Genomic DNA, 26,545 nt, shown 5'->3' with positions numbered 1-26,545 from the left:
TGGAGGACTACAGCTACTCCAATGGAAGATTTGGGGGCAAGGAGAGAACGGGCTTCAGGTTCCAGTCGTGGAACTCCAACGATGGCGATGGAATCGACCGCTGGAACAAGCCCTCTTTGGTCACCTACAAAACCGAGGTGCGTCAGGATCACGTGTGCAAGCCGGTGCTCATCGGCAGCGACGGCAAGGTAATTCCGGCAGTGTTCGAGTACCCTCCCCAAACCCAAAAGGACGGCAGCCTGGGGAGATGGGATCAAGGCGGAGATGCCTTCAGCTCTGATGCCTACAAGCGGCAATGGGATCCGAGAGGCGACGCCTTCAGATCCGACGCTTTCAAAGCCCAAACCTTCTTTAACAACATCCAGACCACGGCTAGCGCGGCCGACCCTCGATTTGGGCTCCCCAAAGCCAACATCTTCCCTCTCCAGAAACCGGAGTATGGGAGCTACGATGGCGTCGACGCGTACGGTCAGGGGCGGCGCCTCGAGGGTTACAACAGCAGCGGGTGGGGTAGCAGGCCGGATCCGGCGGCAGCGGTGAAGAACGAGGCGTGGGGCCGTGGTGCTACGTGGCGCCCCGGCCGTCGATCGGAGTGGGGAGGTGCGGTGGAAGGCGAACTGGGGCGGGTAACCAACAATATCGAGACGGCGACGGAGATACTGAGGGAGTTCATGAGGCCGGCAGTTGCAGGGGAGGCCATGGACCGAGCTAATCCATGGAAGCCTCAAACCCCAGCCGCCGGAGTCAACCAGCCGACCAAGAAGAGCTCGACGACTAGCGTGATCGATAGCAAAGAGGCGGCGAAGAAGTACGGAGGGCAGTTCATATGGTAACGGTAACTGACACGTGCCACTACATCATTATATGGTTTCAGGGGGAAAAAACGAAAAACGCTTTAAAATATTTTTGTTTTTATAAAAATGAAAAAAAAAATTAGTTAAAATTGCACGCATTATTTAGAGAAAAAAAAAAGCATGAAATGAAATAATGATAGATGTTTATAGTATTAATATATAGTGATGGAAATAAGAGTGAAGGGTGTGTCCTGAGGTTGAAGTTTGCCTTTATGGCTGTTCACTTATTATTATCTATGAATGGTGATGATCGTAAGCATCCATTAGTTTTGCTTTATGACTAATGTGTGTTTGGATTGATGCATTAAATATAAATGATAATACAATAGAATATAGAGTCCAATGATGTTGGAAGATTCATATAGTCAATCTCATTTATTTAAATAAAACTTGATTATTGTTGTATCTAAAGACAACATTATGAAGTTCTTTAACTTAATCGGTGTGTAAAATTTCAAAATAGTAATTATACATCTCACAAGTCAAAATATGAAGCTCCAGAAGGTAAATCTTCTTTAAAATACAATGGGATGAGTGGAGAAGTGTGTCTCTAACTCAAATAACCTAAACCAGTATTGGGGGCAATAAGAGAAGGAACCGATGTACAAGGAATCCTCAATTGCGAGTGTTAATAGTCGGGGTAACTGAACAAGTAGTATGAAAGATGGAACAGAAGAGGAGGGTTTGCGAGGTGGATAAATTATTGTCTTCATCCAATTAATGACCATTTCGTGCTCCTTCAGTATCATCCTACTTCAGTATCATGGTATCGCAATCTTACGCCTGAAGAGATGGATCCTGGTCTCGAAGACCTGAAGCTAGTTGAACTGGTTCGGACCTCAGAATCGAGCGCTGCCCTTTTCTATGTGAGTTTCCTTGGTAATATGAGCATCACCAAACTGTTTTGTTCGAGAGGAGTTTCGTGAGCGCGCTGCAATCTGCTTCTTGTGGTTTGGGTGGCCAACCACAGTATCAACCAATGGTCCAGACCAAGCATTCGCAGGCATCTTCTGGGAGGGCAGTCTTGTGCTGAATGAAGTATCTGAGTCCTCCAAGGAAGGATCAACAAGATATATAGAATCCAATCGATATCCAAGAGCACCATCTTGATGTGGTGGAGGAAACTTTTCACTCTTGCTCTTTGCATTTGCACGGGTAATAAGACGCTGCCTTCTCTGAAAGTAACAAGACATAACATGAATCCTAATTCAAGAACAAAAGTCAAAGTAAAATAAACATTGGATGTTATCAAATCAAAGAAAGCAACATGCAGCAAGGAAAAAAAGAGCTACTCAACTTCGTCACAATGACAAAGAAAGACCAAGATAGCAATCTCATGCAACTAGGGTAACCAAAAAGGCACCAATGTAAACAATTTTAACTCTTCAAATTGTAAGGATAAAATTCATTGAGAAGTTCTAGAGTTAACCTAAGACCAAATTGAAAAATGAGTTGAAACAACTTCTCAATGGTTATCAAGTTTGTTAAAGAAGAGGGAAAAGAGTAAAAGCACTGTTTGCAATATTCAGGCAGCTGAAGTATAACCACACCCTAAGTATCATGGACTTACAAAAGAATGAGAGTAAGAACTAATATTATTATCCATGCGATAAACACCAACATCATTAGCAGTGATTTAACTACACCTTAATCTGTATAACAATAAGACTGGCCACAGAGAAAGTCTTGGATTATAAGCTTAAAAGTTGTGCTGTTGCAGGAATCAATCTCCGCCACATTAGGCAGTATCTCAACCACAAGACCAGAAGTATATTTACCAAATCCTTATTCCTCGCACCAACCTACTTTCCTTTTCAAATTGTTTGTGTGTGTTGTATAAGTGTAAAGGAAACAATAGAAGTTAGATGCCATAAGGGACCTTCATTGTTGCTATGACCATTATGAACTGCTAGCCAATACATCTAAGCATGGCCCTGCTGCAAGTTTTCTGTTTCATTGGCCTGGTCAAAATCTCTATACCAGTGAGATGGAGGTCATCTACAAGTGAGTCATTATCTGACAGTCAATATTCAGTGATACAACTACATAATATTATTCTTTTCATGATAATTTTCAATTCCTCATTGAAGCAATGACAGGGACAAAAGGTTTCAGGGCACAAGACTTGGGTAGTTGGACATCAAGTGGGCCAAAGGCGTAAAAATACACCCATAATCTATTTGTCTAATCTATATTGGTTGACAGTTTACACAAAGCCTCCTTATTGTAGAAATTAGGATGAATCAGTTTTCAACCTATAATAATAGCACAACAGCAAATACTTACTAGAATCCATTAAGAAAAATTGAAAAGTACATAACAGCAAAGAGGAACATCAATATTTACTTGAACTTCAGCTTTAGCCTCTGCTGCATGAGCTGCTCTGAAAGGTCTGTCACGTGTGCGCAATTTTTTTGATCCATTGGCATTAACCTTCCCACCAGCAGCCTGCAACCTGCACAGCAAATTTAATTGCATCTACCAAAAATGGAAAAAAAAATAATCACATGAGTCAATTGCAAATCCAGAGGGAAGATATTAAAATGAATATTAGACAGCAACTAGTTGGGTCACCCTAGTGTATATGTGTTATTTAGTTGCCGATTCAATCACAAGACTAATTGTATACACAGAAAGTGCATTTGCATTATGAAGTCGCACAGTAGTCACATTAGCACATTGTATTAATGGAAAGTGCATAAAGTTACATAATCAATCAAATTAACATTAATTGTATTCATAGAAATACTTTAGACCTGCCATTAATTAAAAAGAGACATAAAAGTAATCTAGGGCTATCAATAATTATTAAATGAAATATAAGTACAGTCTAAGTTTCTAGCTCTCCAATAGACAACATCTTTAATGATTAAGAAAAAACTTCTTCATACTTTAAATCATGAAATAATAATTCCTTCACAAGAGTACTTTTTTTTAGTCAAGCATGTTTCTTTTCTAACTCTATTTGAATCTTCATCTTTGGAACCATTAATTGGATTGATCAGACTTATGCTATGGGCTAGGAATAGAGGAAGAGGAACACCAAATATTTCATAGTACTTTTTGAATCTTTTTTCCTTGAGAAATCAATCTTTGCATCGGACTGAGTTAATAAACTATGTGGATCTAGTTGATTTAATTAAAATTAAAGTGGCAAGTTTACATATGTAGGTATATGTAATGTAGAGTATTTACCTATGCATATGCAGCACATTGGTTGGTTATAGGAAGCTATCTGCAAGTATACATGTAGCATACGCATCTAACAATTTTGTGGTGGAAGAATACAAACAGGTTAATTACTAAAGTTAGTCTGTACTTTTGACATGTCACTTGATCTTAGCTCTGACTTTCCCTTTTCTTAAAAGTCATACGTATATACTCATAATGTTGTAAAAAATAGTCCTGAAAAACTTATCCATTAGTTAGTCCAAGATTTCAAAAATGAATATTATTAAAAATTATCAAGTCAATGGCGTGATAACTCAAAAATTGTTAAGCAGTGTGTTAAGTTGACAATGGGACAAATATATTACCATGTTGAAAGTATGTCTACATATTTATAGATAAATAAGAAAATAATGGGACTGGCTATCTTCAAACTATTAAAGTAAGAGTAAGATTTCTAGCACTTGAATCAATAAATTTGAAGAAAATGGTGCAATTGAACAAATAATATTTATTATTCAGTTAGAAATAAAGAAAAAAAAACATGAGTAACACAAAAGGATAAGCTAGGCTATAAAATTTTAGTTTGACATGATGCTCCAAAATGTTTCCTGAATCAAGTATGGAAACCAATAGTGGCTGATTAGGAAAGGCACACACAATTGTCCAGATTCAATATCCTGAGTTTACATGAGTTAATCTGCCACACTAGTTCATCTGGATATAAATGTAAACATAAAAAATTATCATTTACCTTCTAGCTTCTTCATCCCTCATTTTAGCATCCATTTCTTTGCTTGGAGGATATTTTGGAAGGTCTGAAGGAGCACATGCATGTGGAGCAGTCGTAAAAAACTAAAGAAAGAAAAAGATAATTCAGTTGAAAAATACAGTACAGAAGCTTAGAGGGTAAACTAGAAATGTTATTCAGTTCACACAAGCAGAATTCCAAGTATAGAAATTCAGCATAGAAGATCCTCAACCACAGCAGTTATGAATATATTTGAATTCCTAACATCTCAGTCTACTCAAGAATAGTAGACCAAGAGCGTGTGTGTAACAAACTACCAAGGCAAGTGAAAAGTTGATGAATATGTGGGTTCTTTATATCAGTTCTTTCTTTGACTGATTCCGTTGTCTGTCTGAATTCATCAAGTTAGATTTTCCTTCCAAAAGGAGAAGATAGTCATTGCTTGTTTAAGCTCCAAGTTTTTAAGAGAAGATAGTGATTGCTTGTTTAAGCTCCAAGTTTTTAGGAGAAGATAGTGATTGCTTATTTAAGCTCCAAGTTCCTTAGGAGAAGATAGTGATTTCTTGTTTAAGCTCCCAATTTTAGAATGTGAAATTTGACTGGATGCCAACTTATTGCAAAAGTTTATGCTATAAGGAAATGTATCAGCCTATACATTTATATACTGAACACCCTACACATGTGAAAGGTAAACCACGAATGATGTGTTTTTAGACACCTTAACAACTAATGTGCTTGAGAAGATATCTTAAAAATCAACGGCAATGGCCAGGATCAGCCAACATGTGGTTGTCTCTGTGTCTGATTGTCATAATGAAAAATACTACCAATGACATCACAGACTAGAGACTAGAGACTAGAGAGATATCACCTATATACAAATCCCAAGTCTGTGCCCAAGTTGCACACCAAAAGAAGCGGCAAAATATACTCATGAGAGTCGGATCAATGAATTGACATTTGACATAAGAGGTCAAATAGCTTAAACAAATCCACTAACATAAGGCCTTAACTCAAAAACCAAACTTGAATTGTTGCAACCTACAAAATAGAGTTTTTTCCATTTAGTTTATCTGCGGTAATCATGATGGAGTTACTAAGGCCCAAAACAAAGGCAATGGGAATCAACTGACAAGCGGCTAAGGTCCAATATTTTGGATGGATGGCATCTCTTGATGAAGGCACAAAACCACAAGAATATGAGTGATACGAAAGAAGAATAGTAGGTGTTATACATGGGTGTGCTCCTTGCAATTCAATGTGGGGAAGATGAAGCAAGTGTTATCCTTGTTCAGTGGCCACACACTGCTTCGGCTATGCCAGAAAGTGATTAAAGGTTACGCCGAAGGGAGGTTGGAACATGGCTGGACCTAATTAGGGTGAAGCACTTGCTGGAAAATGTTGCTGGTTTTCCCTTGGCATCACCCTTTTTCAGAAGAAGAGGAACAAGGGGAGCATGCCCAAGAACAAGGGATAGACCCGGATAGGCATAAGCTTTTGGAATGGTAGGAAGAAGGTGAGCTCAAAGGCTTCTATTTTGCAAAAAACTCACAAATGAAGACTGCTTCCACAAACAGGAAGGCTCGTGCATGAGTGGAGATTGAAGATGGGCCTGTGCAACCATAGTTGCTATAATCTTTAGAAATATGTAGGTAAAGTGTTTGACAGGCTAGAAAAAAGAAGTGTGGCAAGCGATTGGGCAAGGGTGAGGATGGTGTGCAAGCGAAGGTAGTGCAAAGACCATGAAGGCAATGCACACATCCACATTCAATCAACACTAAAGAAGGGATATCACGATGGAAACAACACCAATTCCATATTAAGATTAATGGGGAAAATTATTAGTGTTTAATCTGCTGATAGTCCCCTTTGTAGAAATCAATAGGTAGAGGAAAGAAATAATATAAAGCTTTTTGATAATCTTATTACTAAAGTCAATAGGCTTATTTATACAAATTGTCCAAAACAATAATGGAAAGATTAAATAAGGTATACAATCATAATAATTATAAACATAGTAATATAATAGACTTGGAAATATTTTTTTTTCCTATTTGATTAATGTGGATTATGATTGTGTGTCAAATATAATAAATCTCAATTGATTGAAATCAATTAGAGATTATTTCCATTATTGTCATTACCCCCCGACAAACTCAATGGGAGTACTTAAACGTTGAGTTTGAGTGCTAACTTGGTGAAACGTTGTCTAGATAATAGCTTGGTAAATATATTAGCAATTTGATCTTCTGTAGAGATATAAGAAATCGAAAGTTGTCGAGTCGCCACACGCTCGCAAATAAAATGAAAATCAATCTCTACATGCTTGGTACGAGCATGATAAACAAGATTTGCCGCAAGATAAGTTGTTCCAATATTATCACACCATATTTTAGGCGTAGCAGTTGGGACAAAGTGTAATTCTGAAAGAAGAGATTGTAGCCAAATAATTTCTGATATTGCGTTAGCGATAGCTTTATATTCAGCTTCAGTACTTGAGCGAGAGACTGTAGGTTGCGTCTTTAAAAGCCAAGAAACAAGATTCCGCCCAAGAAATATAGCATATCCACTAGTAGAACATCTATTTTCGGGAGATCCAGCCCAATCTGCATCACTGTAGGCAATCAACTCACGTGAACACTGACGATATAAAAGAAGACCATGTAGAATAGTGCCTTTGAGATATCGAAGAATTCTCTTAACACCTTCCAATGAGCATGCATAAATTGACGATTCACAGAAATCAATAGGTAGAAATATTATTTTTCCTATTTGATTCATGTCGATCATGATTGTGTGTCAAATATAATAAATCCCAATTGATTGAAATCAATTAGAGATTATTTCCATTATTGTCATTACCCTTTACCTATGATTATTGTTCATCAATGTAAAAATTACAATTTACACTTTGTATTATGTGCTATTTACAGGTAGGTCCTGTAATATTATGGAACAATATAGCATTATTAAAAAACAATGTTAAGTAACTTAAAGCAACAATTTAGGAGACTCCTTTCTATTAAACAATGTAAGGCACTTTCTATAGGTTTGGAACTCCTTCCACCTCCAGATTGAGTAAAGATGATAGAACTACAAGATACAAAGCGACAGAAGAAGATAAAGATAGTTCAGAAATACTTACCTCACTATTTAAGGCTGCAGTAGCAGTTTGCCGATCTGCAGGATCAATTGCAAGAAGAGTTTCAATCAATAGCAAGGATGGTGGCGGGAAATCTTTAAATGTTTCTCGTATGCACCGTTTATAAGGCTGTTGGGGTTTAAAAATTGTAGCATGAGGTAACTTCGACCTTTTCCAGTATTCATCTGAAGGAGAACCACATAGTTTGAAGATTTTATGCAGCTGTTCAACCTAATAAAGAAAATATATATCAACAGAGAGATAAGGACCAATGCAGTATCCATAGGCATTACTGTTTTTATTAAAGCATGGAATATAAAGTAAATCATTAAATATGTCTGTTAACTCATAAGTTACAAGCATACCTAGATCAGGCACACTTTCAAACTACAATGCAATTTAATAATTATCATAAATGATGCATTTTTGGAAATATGTAAACCATAATATAGCAAGGTGTATGAATTCCTTCACGTCTCCTTTATCAACATATATATCTACAGTAAGTTATCAATCTTTTTTTGGAAGTAATTATTATCAGAACCAAAACCCAAGATTCAAACACAATAGTTAAGCAACTGCATAGCATAAACATGTAGATATTATGTTGTGAATTTCCATATCATATATTATGATCTTTGATGCAACAAAATAAGTTATTTCTTCAAAATATATGGGAATGACTGCATAGTTTGTATCCCTTCGTTCAAATGCATATAGACCATATTACTAATTTACTAGTATCTACATCTTTTTAAATCACGATATAAGTGTCTGCCGATTGATAGGCCCTGACGGTCAACATAAATAATGTTAAAAACCTTTTGAGTATGGCCTTTAGCCATATTATAATCTTCCATATAATACTCAAAATGAAACTTTCATGGGCAACTAATCTCTAATATTTAAGGTATTGGCATAGTCATAGTTAGCTCACAGATCGACATATACATGCTTTCAGAAAAAAATATAACCATTATACAACAAAGATAACCAATTTAAATCTATCTCTCGGGTAGTAACCTAAAAACAGCATTGTTTTTTTCTGCAAGGACCAGGTTACATACAGAACTATGGCACCAGCAATCTTCCACACAATTCGTCTCTTGGACAGCCTTTTCAACCCTATTCAGTTTCGACTAAGTCCATTACAGTATCTCAAATGACTAGTTCTTGTCAAAAAGGTTTTATGCTACTTATGGACGAGGTATGCAGGTCAATACACAATGAATATACTTTATTTAGGTAGACACATATCCTAAGCATATGCAGGCATCAAAAAAATTTAGAAAGAATTGTTTTCATAAATACCTAATTTACTTAAATCATATAAAATTTATTTCCATTCATAATGATTATCAAAATTCAAATTATAAGCAGAAATTTTTTTTTCCCTAACTCATCGATCCATCAGAGTTTTATGGCAAGGGAATTTCTTCCCTTATCATTTTGTTGATTCTTAAATAAAATGTAAATAATATTGATCATTTTTTTCCTCATCTAGTCTGTCTAAAATATTCTAAAAAAAATTAAGTGGCTCAACTAATAAACTAGCTTGAGAGAGATCAGATAGTTGAGAATTATCACAACATGAGATTAAACAAGCATATGGCTATGTGGGGACATATGCAAGGTGGTGAAGCACTGTATGCACATATGCTACTGCATGAAAAAAAATTTCCACAATGATAACGAGAAGTGTTAATTTGTTTATAATCCTAGTTTAACTACAGTTGTCGTCCCTTGAATGCGCTTTATCCAATCTGAACTGTAAAGGATTACAATTTTGCCTCGATGATAATTCTCTATGCTCTATCTTGTCACCATTCAATCCTTTCCATCCTTGTACAATGATGCTTTGTTCGATATTTTTTTTACAGTGCATAGATTTTTAAGATGATATAGTTCGACATATTGCTCTACAATTGTCCAATAAAAGCTACTGAGGACCTTTGCTGAAAACAACTAAAAAATATTATGCCAAGAAACAAACAAACAAACAACTCAAAAACCCTACCTCAGTCCTCCCAGGCATAATAGGCTTCCTAGCCAACAATTCTGCTAAAATACAACCGGCACTCCACAGGTCAATTCCCACACTGTAATCCGTGGCTCCCAAGAGCAACTCTGGGGCCCGATACCAAAGAGTTACCACCCGACTAGTCATAGGATGCTTGCGACTAGGGTCAAAGAAAGTAGCCAAGCCAAAGTCTGCAATCTTGAGTACTCCCTCATTGTCAAGTAGGAGATTTGAACCCTTAATGTCACGGTGCAGCACACCATTGTTGTGGCAGTGCTCTAATCCAGACAAAAGTTGGTGCATGTAACACTTGATCTGTTCAACATTAAAAATTTAACAAAGAATCAGAAGAAATAAAAATCTTACTTCAAAAGTTGAAGTTATGCATCCAAATAAAATTATATTGTACTGGAGTAAAATCTTAGACTACAACCCAATGAAGATTTGTTCTTTGATTACACTAAGTATTTCAAGCTGAAGCTTGCATCAACAATGCCAGTTTGAGTTTTTGACAAATGCCAAACAAGAATGAATCAGTAGACTATTTGTGTTATGGGAAGGTCTTGTACAACCTTATCAAACAATACTATTTATTCTCCATAATTATGAGGAGATGGCTGAATAAGTCAAAGTGTGGGGATTTAAATTCCCCATATGTGTAATCATACAATTGAATTCAAAATTATCTCATCATAATTAATCTTCTACAGTTAGAATCTTACCTGAGGCTCCATGAATTTTATGGTAGGGCTCGCTGCAAGACCAGCTAGGTCATGCTCCATGTATTCGAAGACCAAATACAAGCTACAAGACATCCTTGATGTCACCAACCCCTCTAACTTAACAACGTTTGGGTGATCGAGATGCCGCAGGATAAGGATCTCCCTAGCCATAAATCTCACACTTTCCGGCTCCATCATATCAAACCTAACCTTCTTCAGAGCCACGATTTTGCCGCTCAATATGTCCTTCGCCTTGTAAACATTACTATACGTCCCCTGTCCAATCTGTTCAGAACAAAAATGGCATCTTTAGCACACAAACCAGTGCTCCTGAATTGCAACAAAAGGAGTTGTTCCAGCAGAAAAGTCGCCTTATCGATCTTCTCGAAGGTATCCGCCCGACGCGGCGTCCACCCTCTGATGGCCTCCCCGGCAGCGCGGGAGAGCCAGGCGGGCCACCCAGCAGCGACTTGCTCGCCGTGGACATGCCCCGGGGGATTGCTCAGCCTCGGGTCAGGTCTCGACCGGCGCCGGCTCTGCTGGCCGTCCTCGGCCGGTAGATCCCTCTCCTCCTTCCGCGAATCAGTGGCGGCCTCGACTTTAGGGAGCGAGGCCAGCGATTTGCGGGCGGACCCAGCTCCCGCCGGCTGATCCTTCTCGCAGCGGCGGGAGGAGAGTCCGAGGGAGGCCGAAGAGGGGGGAGGCGAGGCCTCCTTGGCGAGGACGCAGCCCATGGCTCAGGTCATCGGCGCTCGCCGTCGGGTCTGAGAAGGGAGGAGGAAGGTGAGGATACACCACAAGGTACGATATTTCGCGTGGGGAAAGAATAAATAATTAAGGAGGATTTTAATTAGTGAAGCTGAAGTCATTAGTCACGTCCATACGTGATTAGAGCTGCTGTTAAGGGAGGATTAGGAGACAATAGCCAAAAAGAAAGTGATTAGAGAGGTTGTTAAGGGAGGATTAGGAGGCAATAGTTAAAGAGGAAGTCAAATATGGAGTGGGAAAGCATTATTATGCGGTGGTTGGGCTACCGCATAAGGATGGAAGGAGACAACGACAAGCAGCAAGTGACACGGGAGAAGGTACGAAAAAGAACGCCCCTTGACCCCGATTATCTGGATTGCCAAAAGGTCTTTTTAAAATAATAATAACAATAATAATAATATTATTATTTTATTGTATTTTTCATATAAAGATATCTTTATTCTGACAAAAACAAATTAATTTATTTTAATAAAAAAATTACATAAAATCCTTTTATAATATTTTTATAACAACTTAGTTTAAATCATTTTAACACAGTCAAATTAACTATAAAATTATTGTACCAGCTAATTAATTGACGACCACAATACTGCAAATTTGAACATATTTAAATAATTTTATCTAAATTGATAAATACTTTTTTTATATAAAATTATTTTACGTATACATTTTTTTACTAAACTGAATTAATTTTTTATACACGTAGTAATAGTTCAATAGCATTGGAATAAAAATATCCTTAATATAAAAAATATGATAAAAAAAGAGTATAATAATTTTAATAATTAGAGACAAACTTTTAATTTTTTTTCAAAAAAAAAAACTTTCCCTTTACCTTTTATTATTTTGCTTATTTTATAAACATTCTAGAAACTCAAAATATTATATTTATTTATTATTTTTAATTCGTTTTTTTTCCTTCATATTTTCATTAGAAATGGTGGTGCAGACATTCTTAACTTCGTACAACTCATAGGATACAATAAAATGGTGATCATTCCCAATGGATATCTAATCTTCCACCATTGTAGCAGGACAAAATACCCTCACAATTTATCACATAGTTTAGATCTTGTGTAACCTCCTCATGGACTTGTAGACTTTAATTCTTGGATATTTTTATAAACAGAAATGAAAAAAATAGGAACAGAGTTTCATGAAGGCAAGTTGTACACCTCCATCAGCACGCAGAGCTTTATAATAATTTAACGAATATAAAACAAGGCTTCTACCGAAACCAATTTGCAACTCTATAGTTCTACAAATAAACACAAGATCACTTTATGGCTTATTGATCATCTACAGATGGTACACAGACAAATATGAAATAAATGTCACTGGCGCGGACTGAGCTGTGGCTATATGTAGGCCAGAGAACTTCTGTCGTTAGCTGATTGGGGCCGGCCTCGAGTGGGTGTCGGTGGCCTCTGAATGTTGAGTTCCTATATAAAGCCCCGTGTCCAAATGGTTAGAGTCACTCCAAAGAAATTGCAAAATGTCGAATACACGTTTCAGATATTTCCAGATTTGTGCATTTGTGACTGATAAATTGGCCTTAAAGGGATGGTAATTTGTGCAGCCAGTGCATGACAATGGTTATAATTAAGAACATCTTGGCAACAAGTGGGCATTCAGTTCATGATGAACAGCTGAGAAACACAGATGCATATGAACATAAATCCGAGCAGTTCTGACCTGCATCCATGTGTCTTCTAGCACATGCTCAGGTGAAGACTCCGGCGATTGCATCGGTGGTGGAAGCGGATGAATTAGCTTTGGAACTATAACTAACCCTCTACCAACTACAAGAATTGCCCCAGCATTGTTTGCAGTCCCTGATGCAGAACATGTATCGCAATGGTAAGACATTATTTCCTAAATTACAGGAACAAAAGGGGGGGGAAAAGTGCAGTGAGTTACCACAATAATTAGTAGCTGAAAACAAGGTGATTAGTTGCCCCTGAGCAAATCGTTCAAAGCCATCCATTACACACTCGTGAGCTCTTATGATGAGTTGTAACTTGTTTCTTTTGCAGAACTCAGTGACCCGGTCAGGCTGCAAGAGCAGAAACTTATGACCATCCTTTACTAACAAAATAGTGTATATTTGAAAGATTCATGGCCAGCAGACCATGTATTCTATCTCTTAATCTTCTTAACAAGCAAGAACTAGGACACAAATACAGGCATATATTATCCATGCATATCGAATATGCCTAGCTAACTACACAGGATGAGTGCATTTAACAATTTTTTTTTATTGATATTCAAAAGCATAAAGGAAAAGCATGACTAGCTTAAAATCCAACAAGGGAGACATAACACGGAGGGCCAAAACCGGAAAACCAAAGAGTTGAAATTCGAACACTCCCTAGTTCCTATTTAGTAACTTTGCATCTACCATCAAATAAAGATATTCTTCAAGAGTGTATCTACAACTCAACAGACTCCAATAACCAAGGTATGTGTTTAATTGAAACACAAAGCATCCTCCTAATATGAAGTATCTGTATGGCCAATTTATCATATAAACCAATCTATCTAATATATTAACTTAGGATTGGTATCAGATGTTTCAAAAAACCATTTGCAATGAGAAGTATTCAGTATTTCAAAGATAAACACTATCCATATACCCCAAATGTGACAAGGCCAGGTCCTCTTGCATTTGGTCTCAAACCCTCTATGCTATCATTCTCTGTGGGATCAGACCTGCAAGTTTAAATTGATATATCAGAACATAAGAATGAACACCATAATTTTGAAATGCATAACAGGTCATGTAATGTAATTGCATGAGAATTACAATACCAAAGAAGATCCATTAAAACAATAGATCCAACATCCATGTTAATAGGCCTTTCAAGCTTCTCTATCTGGTCAACAGAATTTATGGACCTCCCAATACCACCATGCATACAGATAATCTTCTTTTCTATGAGAGCTGCAAGTGGAAGGTAGTTGAAAAGTTGATTAAAGCGTGTCCATGCCCATATCCCGTCACTTTCCCCCTGAAGAATTTTCTGCTTAGTAATTTCTAATCACATAATCCAGATATAAATACTAAATCATCTCTTACCATTCTCTCAATGCATTCGAGACGAAACCCAAAAAGGGCATTGATGTCAGCTGCTTCATGGTTTCCTCGGATCAGATGAATGTTATCTGGATACTCTATCTGTATAAAGGTGTCTGGATTGTAACACAAAATCTATAGAGTAAAAAATGTCATGTTATTGAATGAGTCAAAGCTTACTTTTAGAGCAAGTAGTAATGTTATCGTTTCCAAGCTATGCTGACCCCTGTCCACATAATCCCCCAAAAATAGATAGTCTATGTACCTAAAATACCAAATTTTTGTAAGTATAGAAAAGGAGAAAGGTACCAAAAATGCAAATTACCAATGTACAAAAACATGCAAATTATTCTGGTTTACACTGTTAAAAAAAATTATTCACCATGCTACAAGGGATAAGACTATACAACCTAGTGGTCATGGGTCCGGTCGTAGAAATAGCCTCTGCAATGTTAGGTAAAACTACATACAATAGACCCTTCCCCAAGACTCTGCATTGGCGGGAGCTTTGTGCACTAGACAACCCTTTCTTATGCTACAAGGGATAAGATCCAACTAATTCTAGTTCCTACATCTAAGATGAATAGCATCAAGAGATTTTTCGCAATTCCACTGTATGAAACAACCAGTGTAAAGCACATTTAAGGATAAGGAATTGATAACCTTAAGCGTAAGAACTGACTTCGTCAAGAAACAAGTAAAATAATAGTGTATTGAAATATGCAAAATAAAGCAACAAGTTCCTGCATGAAATGATGGTGATGACAAACAAAAACAGAGTAACCACTCAAGTCAACCTCAGGAGATGGACTTTCACCTTTTGCAATGTATCTCTAATCATTTAGGCACTCGCCAAAATTGCCATGCTGAAATCCTAAGTTCATTTTAACTTATTGGTTATAATATTGACTGGGAACCACAAATGTATCAGGATGCAGAATACTTGCCTGATATCTAACTCATGGGGAATCTGGAAATTGAAAACTGAAAACTAGTACTTAACTAGTACAAAAGTTTTCCTCAATTGCTGTAAAGAGTTTGCTGAGAATGCATAAACATTAGGACTCGTTTCTGTTGGTTTGCAACATGCCAAGTCTAATTTATACCATGGAAACTTAATATAATTAACTATTGTCTGAAATCCTAAGTCAGATAATTCCATTTTTATATAAAAGTAATAAAATAAATAGTAAAAGGCATATTAAGCCCACCAACCACCAGGGTGGTAGAGGCAGTGGCCATGCTGCCATAAACCCAGGATTGGATCCCCATCTTGCACTATGGTGTTATTTTGTTCCTTAACTACAATTTAAAAAACAACAAAAGAAGGCTTATTGCACAAATTTATGAGTCTTACGTGATGTCTCCAGCAGTCGAGGGAAAGCCATACTCATCAAATAATCTCATAAGATCACCAAACTGACCATGAAGATCACCAAATACTTTAACTGGAGCTTTTAGTTGCAAAACTGTTGGTTCTTGCCTAAATATCTGCTCAGCAGCATGGCAAAGTTCACCTACTTCATAGGAATCAAGAAAAAATCTTCTGATAGAAGGAGGTTTCCAATTTCTTGTTCTGAGCAAATATGATATAACCTGCAACAAAAGCCATAACAATAGCATTTATGTCATTAATTTTGAAACATTAGCTAATTGTGTGTTTACCTTCTTATTCAAGCCTTCAGGAGATTTCTGTCTATTCAAGAACTTTTTTGTTGGATTAGTCTGTTCACCATTCGTTGGATACATTCTTCTACTCTCATTCTCAAACTGATCCAGTGAAAGTTGCCTTACAAGCCCTCCTAAGTTGCCAACGGTTTCTTTAGCAACCACCACCTGAAATGCTAGAATAAGGATCACTTATTTAGAAAGAATAGTAAAATCTGAAAAGATAAAAACATACCGCACGAGGATGCAGCCGTACACCTGGCTCAAGGGAATCAAAAACATATGAGGGATCATCAGTAGCTGAGACTTCATCTGGAGATTCTGAATCTCTATCATCTGAGATATTTTCTGCAGATGCTTCCCTTGCAGCCCGCCAGACAGCACTGACAGCTTCAGCTTCAGCAGCAGAAGCCTGTGTGAGCATTTCAATTGATTTCTGATCCACACTGACATTTTGATCAGGTTTGGAATTTACAGAATTGTACATTGAGGGACTGATTTCAGATTGAAAAGTAGAATTTTCAGCAACCAGAAAATCATCAAGTAGCACATCTGCAAAATGGGTGCATATTAGGATTTCATTATTTACAAAAAGAAAAGAATGTACAAAAGAGTCAGATGTGAAGAATGTACAAAAGATTCAGATGCAGTAGGATCAAATTAACTAATAGGGTTGTTTAAGTAAATGGCATGATGCGGGTAGCAAGGTTCAAAATCTCAAACCATGCCAAAGTTTTGGACTGTTTCAGTCATGTGCTGATCTTTCATTGTATGGTGCCAGCAATGGAGTTGAGTTGAAAAAAGGAGATGAAGCAAAGGAAGAAGACATTGTCTGCGTTGAGCATGGTTTTAAATCTTGTATCATGCTGGACGAAAGAGTCAAAACATGATACCACTCAGCACACAATGTCTCCTTCCTCTTTCAACCTCCAATTTATCACCGGCACCATGCATTGGAGCGTCAACATGATACTGGAACATCTTTTCACTCAAAGACTAAAACTACGGCACGACTCGAGATTTTGAAATTTGATGCCAAGTGGTATCGAATTTTGGTGATTTATCAAATCGATGATATGTTTCTACCATTTTGCCAGGCACGGTACAAGATTTCAAATCATGGAGGGTAGTGTTTTTTGTTTAGCATGTGGGTTTGGTGGGTGGTTTTTGATCTTTTTTTGAAAAATGTAAAAGCATCTTCTGTTGTGAACAGGACAAGTTATGGCTTCATGAACTAATCTACTCTGAGCCTGCTTTCTTTTCCCTCTAACTGCCTTACTCTCCTGCTTCTCACCTCTCTCTTTTCTCCTCTTCACTCTATTCCCATTTCCACTCTAGTTGTCCTGATGTAACTGATTGGCAAAGCCCAAAACTGATACTTCTCACCATTTTTCCTTGGACTAATATTATTCTACTCTCCCCCCTCTTCTTCTGCAGATATCCCTTCTCTTGTTGCCTTCCCCTGTTTCTCCTTCTATGATTCTGTTCCTCTTCTTTTCCTTTTCCTCTTTTTTGCTATTCCCAATTTGCATTTCCTTTTCTTCCCAGCCGTTTTCTTCTACGTTTCTACCACTCTTCATTACTTTCCTCTGTGTTGAGCATCAGCTCAACATTGAGCCTTGCATAGCTCATTGGTCCAGTAAAGTGCTCAGCTGTGACCCTTAATTAGGGATTTTGGTGTGACCTTGTCAATGGTAATGTCTAGAATTACACAACAATTATGATTTTTGTTGATGAAGCATTTTGAAGCCTAGTAGATCTAGACATGCATTTGGAGGTTGTGGGAAACCATATTACACACAGAAGAGAGTTCTCTTCTCAAGAAGAATTTTTTGGTGCCGAAGAATGCTAGAGGTGAGGCCTGCATTTTTTCTCCATAGCTCTTTAGAGGAATGAGAGGTGTCTTGTATAAGGTGTGGGCATTAACATGCAGACATCAATATCTTTACTTATCATTGTCTCAATATATTATAGACTTAAATTCCCACTCGACGGTATAAGCTTATGTTAAATCATGTCAAATTGTTCTTGTATTTCTTATATGTTTGCACAAGACAAAACCTCTTTGAGGACTTATGGTGGAGATTATTCTGCACTCAAAAAACATTGTATTTAGATCCATATTTAGATCTACAGGTGTGTGTTTGAAACGGCCGGGGTAGGAAGTGGTACTAGAATGGTCTCCAACCTCATCCAATGGTATCAGAGGCATTTGTCAACAACAACAACCAAATCTTATCCCACTAGATGGAATCGCTTATATGGATCCTTCTACGCCATTATGCTCTATCCCTTATTATATCATCATCTATATTTAAATAAACTGTATCTTGTTTTATTGTTGTTAACCAAGTCTTTTTCAAGCTATCCTCTCCCTCGATTGATGTACGTATTTGTCATAGTTTCACATCGCCTAACTGAAGCATTTATTGGTCGTCTATGAACATGTATGTACCATCTTAAACGTATCTCTCGAAATTTTTCCTCAATAAATGCAACTTCAATTTTCTCTCTAATACTCTCATTCCTTATTCTGTTCATCCTCATATGTCCATACATCTACCTTAAAATCGTCATCTCTGCAACTTTCATCTTCTGCTCATGTGCCCGAGTCATGACCCAACATTCAGTGATATAATATAGCAGGTCTAACGACTTTTTTATAGAATATCCTTTTAAAGGTACTTTACAATCATATAAAACACTCAATGTTAACCTCCATTTCAACCATCCTACTTGTCTTAACATTTCTCTCAATTCCTCCATCGTTGTGCAAAAATGATCTTAAATACTTGAAGCTTTCATTTTCAAACAACTCGTCATCTCCTATCTTAACAATTATCTCATTATGTCTAATATTGCTAAACTTAAATTACATATATTCTATCTTTACATTACAAAATCTAAAACCTTTCACTTCTAGTGTTTCCTGCCAAGATTCTAATTTAACATTTACTCCTTAACATATCTATCAAAATAATATCATGTGCAAACAACATGCACCATCTTTATTGGAAATGCTTCGGTTAATCCGCCTAACGTCTTCACTCTGGTTTTTAAATCCTCATATATATCCTTTATTAGTTCAATATATATTATGCTAACACATCTTTTTTCTAGAATTCTCCATATATTATAAGTTTTTTCTAAGTCAATGAATATCATGTGTAGATCTTGCTTTTGCTCCAGTACTTTTCAATTAGTTGTCGAAGATGTATAGTTTTTATTGTCAACCTTACAGGCATGAACCCAAATTGATTTTCGGTCACCGTGATCTACTTCCTTAATCTCTTTTCTATTACTCTTTCTCAAAGGTTCATGGTATGACTCATTAGTTTAATACCCCTATAATTTGTACAATTTTATGTATTTCCTTTGTTCATATATAAGGAAACTAGAGTACTTACCCTCCATTAATTAGACATTTTTTCGTTTCAATATCATATTAAATAATTTTGTAAGTCATTTAAGACCTTGTTTCCTTAAGCATTTCCATACCTCTATTGGGATATCATCTAATCCCACGACTTTTCCATTTTGCATTCCTTTTAAAGCTTATTTTACTTCTAAAATTTGAATTCTATAATAAAAATTTAAATTTCTATACGCATTTGACCTACTTAAATTGCTAAGTTAGTTATCTAAACTTTCATTAAAAAGTTAATGAAAATATATCTTCTATCGCTCTTTTATTTCTCCATCATTTACTAGTACCCTATTGTATTTATCTTTAATACATATTATTTAGATAAGATCTCTTTTTTTCCTCTCTCTTTAGTTATTTTATAAATATCTCTTTCCTCTTTTTTTATATCTAAGTTTCAACATAATCGTTCAAAAGTTTCATTTTTTACTTCATTCACCGTTCTCTTAGCTATATATATTTTAAAGTTTTTCTCGTTCTTACAAATATATAATTCCTTATAGGATATTCATTTTTTCTTCACTTTCTCATATACTTTCTCATTCCACCACCAAGATTCCTTGGTACTACATGCCCTTTTGACTCACCGAGTACACTCTTGGCAACTATTTTCAACTTTGATATCATCTTATCACATGTATTAGAGTAACCGTATATCTGTATATTTCACGTAGTGCTTGTACTCCTACCTTCTCCTTAAATATGTTTTGCTTCCCATCCTTTAACTTCCACCACTTAATTCTAGAAGTCGTGTATATTTTCCTTTTATTGATACTATGATTAAAGCGTATATTCAACACTACTAATCTTACTAACCATATTGGGTAGTTAAGCTTTCTCCAAGATAACCTTATAATCTTTACAAATCTTTCTATCCCTCTTCCTAACCATAAAACAATCAATTTGCAATTTATTATTCCTGCTTTTGAATGTAAGCAAGCATTCTTTTTTTTTCTTAAAAAATATATTTGCTAGTATAAAATCATATGCTATCGTAAAATTCAATATAGTTTACCTCCTTCATTTCTTGTTCCAAACCCATAACCTATGCACCTTCTCATATTCCTCATTTTTCACTCTAACATGTCCATTTAGATCGCCTCTTATTAAAATGATTTCATTTGGTGGAATGTTTTGTAATACCACACCTAAGTCGTCCCAAAATCCTAATTTAGTTTCTTCATCTAATCTTACTTGAGGTGTATATATGCTAATTACGTTCACCGCTTCTTTCGCAACTACTATCTTGAGAATTATAATTTTATCCCCCCTTTATAACTACTCCAACAACTTCATCTTTTAACGAACTATCTACATAAATTCTCACTCCATTTCTTATTTTACTTGTGTACCATAACTTAAAACTCGAATTCTCTATCATTTTTGCTTTCTCGCCTGCCCATTTAGTCTCTTGTACATACAAAATACTAATTCTTCTCCTAATCATCATATCTACTACCTTCATTGCTTTACTAGTGAAGGTTCTTATGTATCATGTTTCAAATCTTAGACTATTAGTCTTCCTATAATGTTTATTCTTATCCCACCTATGGTGTGAGAACTCTTGTCAATTTAACACTACATCCAAGTTTATAAAGATGTAGCGGTCCTTACTGGCGATAAGTTACAAACAGACCCTGCAATGCGAACTTTTACATATTTAGCACTATATCTAAGTTCTGGAAATGTAGCGGTCCTTATCGAGACGTTACAGTCGAACCTTGAAATGTGTTTCTACTGAGAACAACCTAGCATTAGCACAATAGTTTAATAGATCCATTCATTGAACATTTGTCATAGTTTAACGCTGGCTGACAACCTAATGCAACTCTCCTTTATCCCGGCTTAGGACCGACCATGACTAGGCAGTCATGGGCGGTATTTTAGAAGCATTTGTCATTCCTAGCAAATAGTATTAGCATCGAGATTGTCAAATCTTAAAACTTTGTAGTGGCTAGTATAGTCAACACATGAAACACAAAGTATTTTAAGTTGGCAAGACCATGGTTTGAAGTCTCATAGTGCTAGGTGGAATAGTTGAAAATCTGATAAATTACCTAAACTCGAGACTACTTGGTACAAACAGACTCCTATGTCCTTGTGTCAATTATGTTAATGAGTATAGTTTTATGCAAATACTCAATATCACTTGGTGTGTTAAAATAGAAGTCATAATGTTGTTTTTTTACTTGTCTCCGTACAACATAATGTTATAGTCACATCGAAAATAAAATTTGAAATTATGTAGTTCTTCTTCATAACTTTTTTGCTTCCATCTTTAATTCACCATCGACAATACTGTTGGATCGAGTCGCACGTGAGAGGAGGGGATGGGGGTGAATCACGTGATTTTGAAAATCTCGTTCTTTTCGGTTTCAAATCAAAGTATAAACACAACGGAATAAGAAAATAGACAAATGAAAAACAATACGAACGCAAGCGGATTACTTGGTTCAGAGCCTTTGACGACTCCTACTCCAAGACCCAGGTCCCACAGACCTATCGATGGGTACTCCACTAAAAACCCTCTTCCGATACCTCCGGAAGAGGAAATTGAGTACAAAAAGATTGGAAAAGAGTAGCAGACTACACTTTCCGTTTGGTAACAATGACTTTGTTACCAACACGTAGGGATCGAAGTGAGAGCGCACGAGTGTCAGTGTCGATCTGCCGATCACGATCGGAAGTCGTCAGAGCAGTTGTCGGGCACAGCAACTTCGCAGCAGAGTCGCAGCAAGAAGTCGGAGCAATCAGAACCTCAAATAGATGCGTAGTAGCTCGTATAGTAGTTGTTGGTTGATGTTTGGTCGAGACTACCTTATAAAGGGCATGGAAGGCGCCTTCTATAGCCATTGAAGGCGCCTTCAACGTGGTAAATATGATCCTGACTTCGTTATGTCTTATCTACGACGGGGTCCAAAATTTATCCCTTGGAAGGCACCTTCAAGCCATTGAAGGCGCCTTCCATGAACAGAGTGAAGGTGTCTTCCAATGCTTGAAGGCGCTTTCGGGTACTGTAAACAAGGTTAGCACAGTGATAATAAGTAGTAATTAGCTCTTGTCCTCTCAGGACCAGGAACTAGTCAAGGTCTCAGATTAGGGATCCAAAATGGACCTAACCTAACCGGCGTCGTCCCTCAAGCAGGACGCGCCCTCACTTAGTCATTCTCCTCCAGTAACTTACCTTTACTTACCATTTGCTATTGGTTGGCTAATCTCTTGACCGACCAGATCTTCATGCCAGTTGTTCGGTCCGCATACCCAACTGGACTTCTGTCGGTTGTCCAATCCCGTGGACCCAACCGGTCTTCCTGCCAGATATCTAATCGGCCCGTTGACTTATTTGGACTTTGCACCAACTATAGCTAGATTTCTGCCTGGTGTCACACTCGGTAAAGTAATCAGATCACAAAAACACCTCACTTAACTCACTTGTCATTCATCAAAACCTAAGTTAGACCGTTAGTGCAAACTACCCCAACAAATACAATGGAACCCCAACACGATATCAAAATAGTATTGTTTTAGTCAAAGACCAAAACTCCAACATTGCACGAAATTTTAAACCTTGACAAGACTTCACAGTATTTGAAGGAGGATTCATATCCAGAAGTTTGACGAGAATGCCAATTTCTCTTTATGACAAGCATATGTAATGATTAATGAGCAGAATTTGTAGAATACTCTACTTGGTAGAGAAAATGACAAACTATTGGATATCAAAGAGACTAATTGGAGATGATATAAGCATAATGAGTCACTATCATAAAATCATGTCTTGCAGTTATGTCGTCCGTGTCCATATAGTTGTTATCAAGGGTACAATATGTTTTTTTGCAAACATTAGAAACATATAACATATTAAGGTGTGTCATTAAGTAAAATCATCTCAGGAGCTAAGTTGCATATGGTAGCTGTGGGGATTTGAACAAATCTATCTGTATAGATTACACATATGTGAAGATATTGGTATGTATAGATTACATATGATGGGGATTCTAACCCAAATCAACTAGTTACATGAAGAGGGGTAGGAACAAAAGTTTTTGGGGGCAATGGTATCAGTAGAATAACTCTGTATCAAAGGATGTCATTGTCATAAGTGCAAGATAAAGTCCAGATAATTTGCAGACAATTAAGGTTCAGGGCGTTGTTGGTCTTGTTTTACAGTAAAAGAACACATCTACAATCTAACATTTGGACTCTAGCTTTTGTAGTGCACATTTACACCACGGAGTTATTGATGCATTTAATAAAAATGTGACCAGACCATGAGTCGAAAAAGTACATGTAGATATGTCAATAGGAAGTATCTGATTTTAATGAGATCATTAGATGTTAAGCACTGCCACTATAAGATTAGGATAGCAATAAGGAGGAAGTTAATTAGATTCCATATAGAGAAGAAGTTCCCACTAATAGATGTCAGAAGATTTCCCACTACCTGAGCATTTAGAACTTAAGAGACACGCTCAAATCATATTCCTAGTAGAGAAGTTCTCTTCCTAGAGAGAAGTTTTTTGACGTTTTAAAGGTGAGACTTTCCAATTTTTCTATATATATTGAGAGGAGTTTAGAAATTGAGAAATGTAGGTATCAATTTATTCATTTTGATATTCTATTAAGGAAGACATTGATTCCATTGCATGTGAGGTCATGGCATAACATCGTTGTGTAGTCAAATACCAATTGAACTCCAACGTTGGTGGCAAAGGCTGGGGATCAACCTGAAGATTCCACCAAGGCAATTGGGGTCAGCATCATTCCCATGTCTAGTGTTGTCTGAATACCAATTGAACTACAACCTTGGTGGCAAAGGGTAGGGATCAAACTGAAGATTCCACTGAGGTGAATGGGGTCGTGGAGGACACTAGAGATCATGCAAAAGATTCCATGGACAGTTAAGGTTTCTGTTAGATGAACTCAGAAAGAGCTCCAATGTAAGAGAGAAACCAGCAATGCAAGGTGATCAATGGTGGAGTCATTGGACAAGAAGTTTGTAGGATAATCGATCTACTAGTCATGGATAGCTTTTGCAAGTAACGGGCATGGAGGAAGATACTCGTAGGTGGCCGAGGATATGCCATGCAAGTTCAAGGACTAGAAAGGTGGCATTGGCTTGTGCAAGAAAGGTTCATAGGATCAAATTTGAGGCTGGGATTGAGAAATTAGGATGGATAGATACTGTGTAATGAGAAAAATTAGTTCAAATTAATTCTCTAATGGTCTCCTTTACCTATGTATATTATTCATTCATGTAAAAAAACAAAAAGTAGATCCTTGTATATTATTCATCAAAGTAAAAAAAAAAAAACTAAAAATAGATCCCAGTTATTGTGTGATTTTTTAATTTTAAGTCCTTAGGTTCATAATAAAGGTCACAATACAAAGAGACATTAGAATATGAGTCTTAAATTCGGATGGAAGAATCGCAGTCTACTAGTATCATAGCAGTAAAATACATTTAACCATTTTATAAGTTTTTCTTAAATAACACATATTGGACTACTACATGGAATCGCAAAAGAGCAGTGTCACTCGTGAGCAAAATCTAATATTAAATCAAGGTTGAGAACCATAGTTTGAAACAGTTGAAACATATCATTCTGATAAATCACCGAAACTCAATATCACTCGGCACCAAGAATTAAAATCTCGAGTTGTGCCGTAGTTTTGGCTAGGGGTCTAAACAAGTCAAGCCACTAACGAGCTATTCGGATCTCAGCTCAAAAAAATGTTCGTTTGAGTTCATTCGATTCAGTTAATGAGCTGAGCTTGAGCCTGATTTCGAGCTCGAAAACATTATCGAATCGAGCTTGAGCTTAACAGTATTTGGTTCGTGAGTTGGCGAACGTGTTCATTAAGAGGCTCGCAAACATGTTCGTTACGAGGCTCGTTTATCTTATTTTATATATATATATATATATATATATATATAGCTAATTATCTTAAACATGCTTGAACTAAGTTCTTTAATTTTTAAATGAGCTTTTTCAAGCGAAATTCGAGTCGAACTCGAGCTATTTAATTTTATTATGAGTCAAGCTCAAGCTTAAGAACTAAAGCTCGAATCGAACTTGAGTCGAGTTCGAGCTTAGTGATAACAAATTGAGCCCAAGTTCGGGCCTTTTATTGTTCGGCTCAGCTCGGCTAGTTTACAACCCTAGTTTTGGCCTTTGATTAGAAAGATATTGTTCTAGTATTGTGCCAATGCTCTAATGCATAGTGTCGATGGAAGATTGGAGATTGAAGGAGGAAAGAAATAAAGGAAAGGAAAGAGACATTGTCTTAAATGATATCGAGTTTCAGTAATTTATCGGAATGATATGTTTCAACTGATTCGTCTTACATGGTACAAGATTTAAAACCACACTTGGCACCAACATTGTCTCCTTCTTATGCTTCCATCACCTTCCTTCTTCAACTTCAATCCATTACCAGCACCATGCATCAAAACATCGACAAGATAAATTAATATCATTCCAGTCAAAGACTAAAACTTCGGCATGACTTGAGATTTTGAACGGTTAGGAACCTTGTAAATCTTAAGAAACCAGAAACAAATGGAAGCAATGAAAAATGACATCAAAGATCATAACCATCAGAAATTGAACAAAAAGATATATATATATATATAAAGTAGACAATGTTCAACTGCCTTATTCGCTTGTAAGATCAGTCACCCATCATTTGGAATAAATGGCAAGTTCACAGCTAGAAAACAATTAAAGCCACAAAGGAATTGGATTCCATTTTACCTCCCCTTAGACCACCATAAACATATACTTGAGTCCCAACAGAGGCTGATGCATGCCGACACCTGCGTAGAAGTTCCAAGGAACTATCATGATCAGTTAGTGACTTATGAGTTCGAGTAGATGTCACTATTCCATTTCTGTCCAACCACACCCCAGCAGCAGTGTCTAGAACTGCAAGCAAGAAGTATAGTTCA

At 36.8% G+C, this 26,545-nt stretch overlaps 2 protein-coding genes across 2 annotated transcripts in view; both read right to left on the bottom strand.

The window, feature by feature from the left end:
• Positions 1-1,334: 1,334 nt before the first annotated feature.
• LOC122047017 (probable serine/threonine-protein kinase At1g54610) lies at positions 1,335-11,485 on the bottom strand. Its single transcript, XM_042608031.1, has 7 exons — positions 11,029-11,485; positions 10,658-10,942; positions 9,933-10,250; positions 7,919-8,146; positions 4,777-4,877; positions 3,201-3,309; positions 1,335-2,029 (listed from the first exon to the last, which is right to left on the bottom strand). Exons 1-7 carry the CDS (start codon positions 11,389-11,391, stop codon positions 1,694-1,696), a joined length of 1,740 nt encoding a protein of 579 aa, XP_042463965.1. The 5' UTR covers positions 11,392-11,485; the 3' UTR covers positions 1,335-1,693.
• Positions 11,486-12,577: 1,092 nt separating this feature from the next.
• Positions 12,578-26,545, bottom strand: part of LOC122047016 (serine/threonine-protein phosphatase BSL1 homolog) — a 29,479-nt gene continuing 15,511 nt past the window's right edge. Inside the window, exons 10-20 of the mRNA XM_042608029.1 lie at positions 26,352-26,522; positions 16,405-16,721; positions 16,167-16,337; positions 15,859-16,097; positions 14,682-14,766; positions 14,505-14,603; positions 14,237-14,436; positions 14,062-14,137; positions 13,346-13,481; positions 13,121-13,260; positions 12,578-12,867 (exon numbers count right to left, since the gene is read on the bottom strand). Of these exons, the coding sequence (XP_042463963.1) occupies positions 12,784-12,867; positions 13,121-13,260; positions 13,346-13,481; positions 14,062-14,137; positions 14,237-14,436; positions 14,505-14,603; positions 14,682-14,766; positions 15,859-16,097; positions 16,167-16,337; positions 16,405-16,721; positions 26,352-26,522 (1,718 nt within the window). The 3' untranslated portion in view covers positions 12,578-12,783. The remainder of the gene's footprint in view (positions 12,868-13,120; positions 13,261-13,345; positions 13,482-14,061; positions 14,138-14,236; positions 14,437-14,504; positions 14,604-14,681; positions 14,767-15,858; positions 16,098-16,166; positions 16,338-16,404; positions 16,722-26,351; positions 26,523-26,545) is intronic.

Source organism: Zingiber officinale, chromosome 2B, assembly GCF_018446385.1.
Source record: "Zingiber officinale cultivar Zhangliang chromosome 2B, Zo_v1.1, whole genome shotgun sequence".
Classification (NCBI taxonomy): domain Eukaryota; kingdom Viridiplantae; phylum Streptophyta; class Magnoliopsida; order Zingiberales; family Zingiberaceae; genus Zingiber; species Zingiber officinale.
The sequence above is the reverse complement of the archived record's forward strand: the minus strand, read 5'-3'. Positions and strand labels throughout refer to the sequence as shown.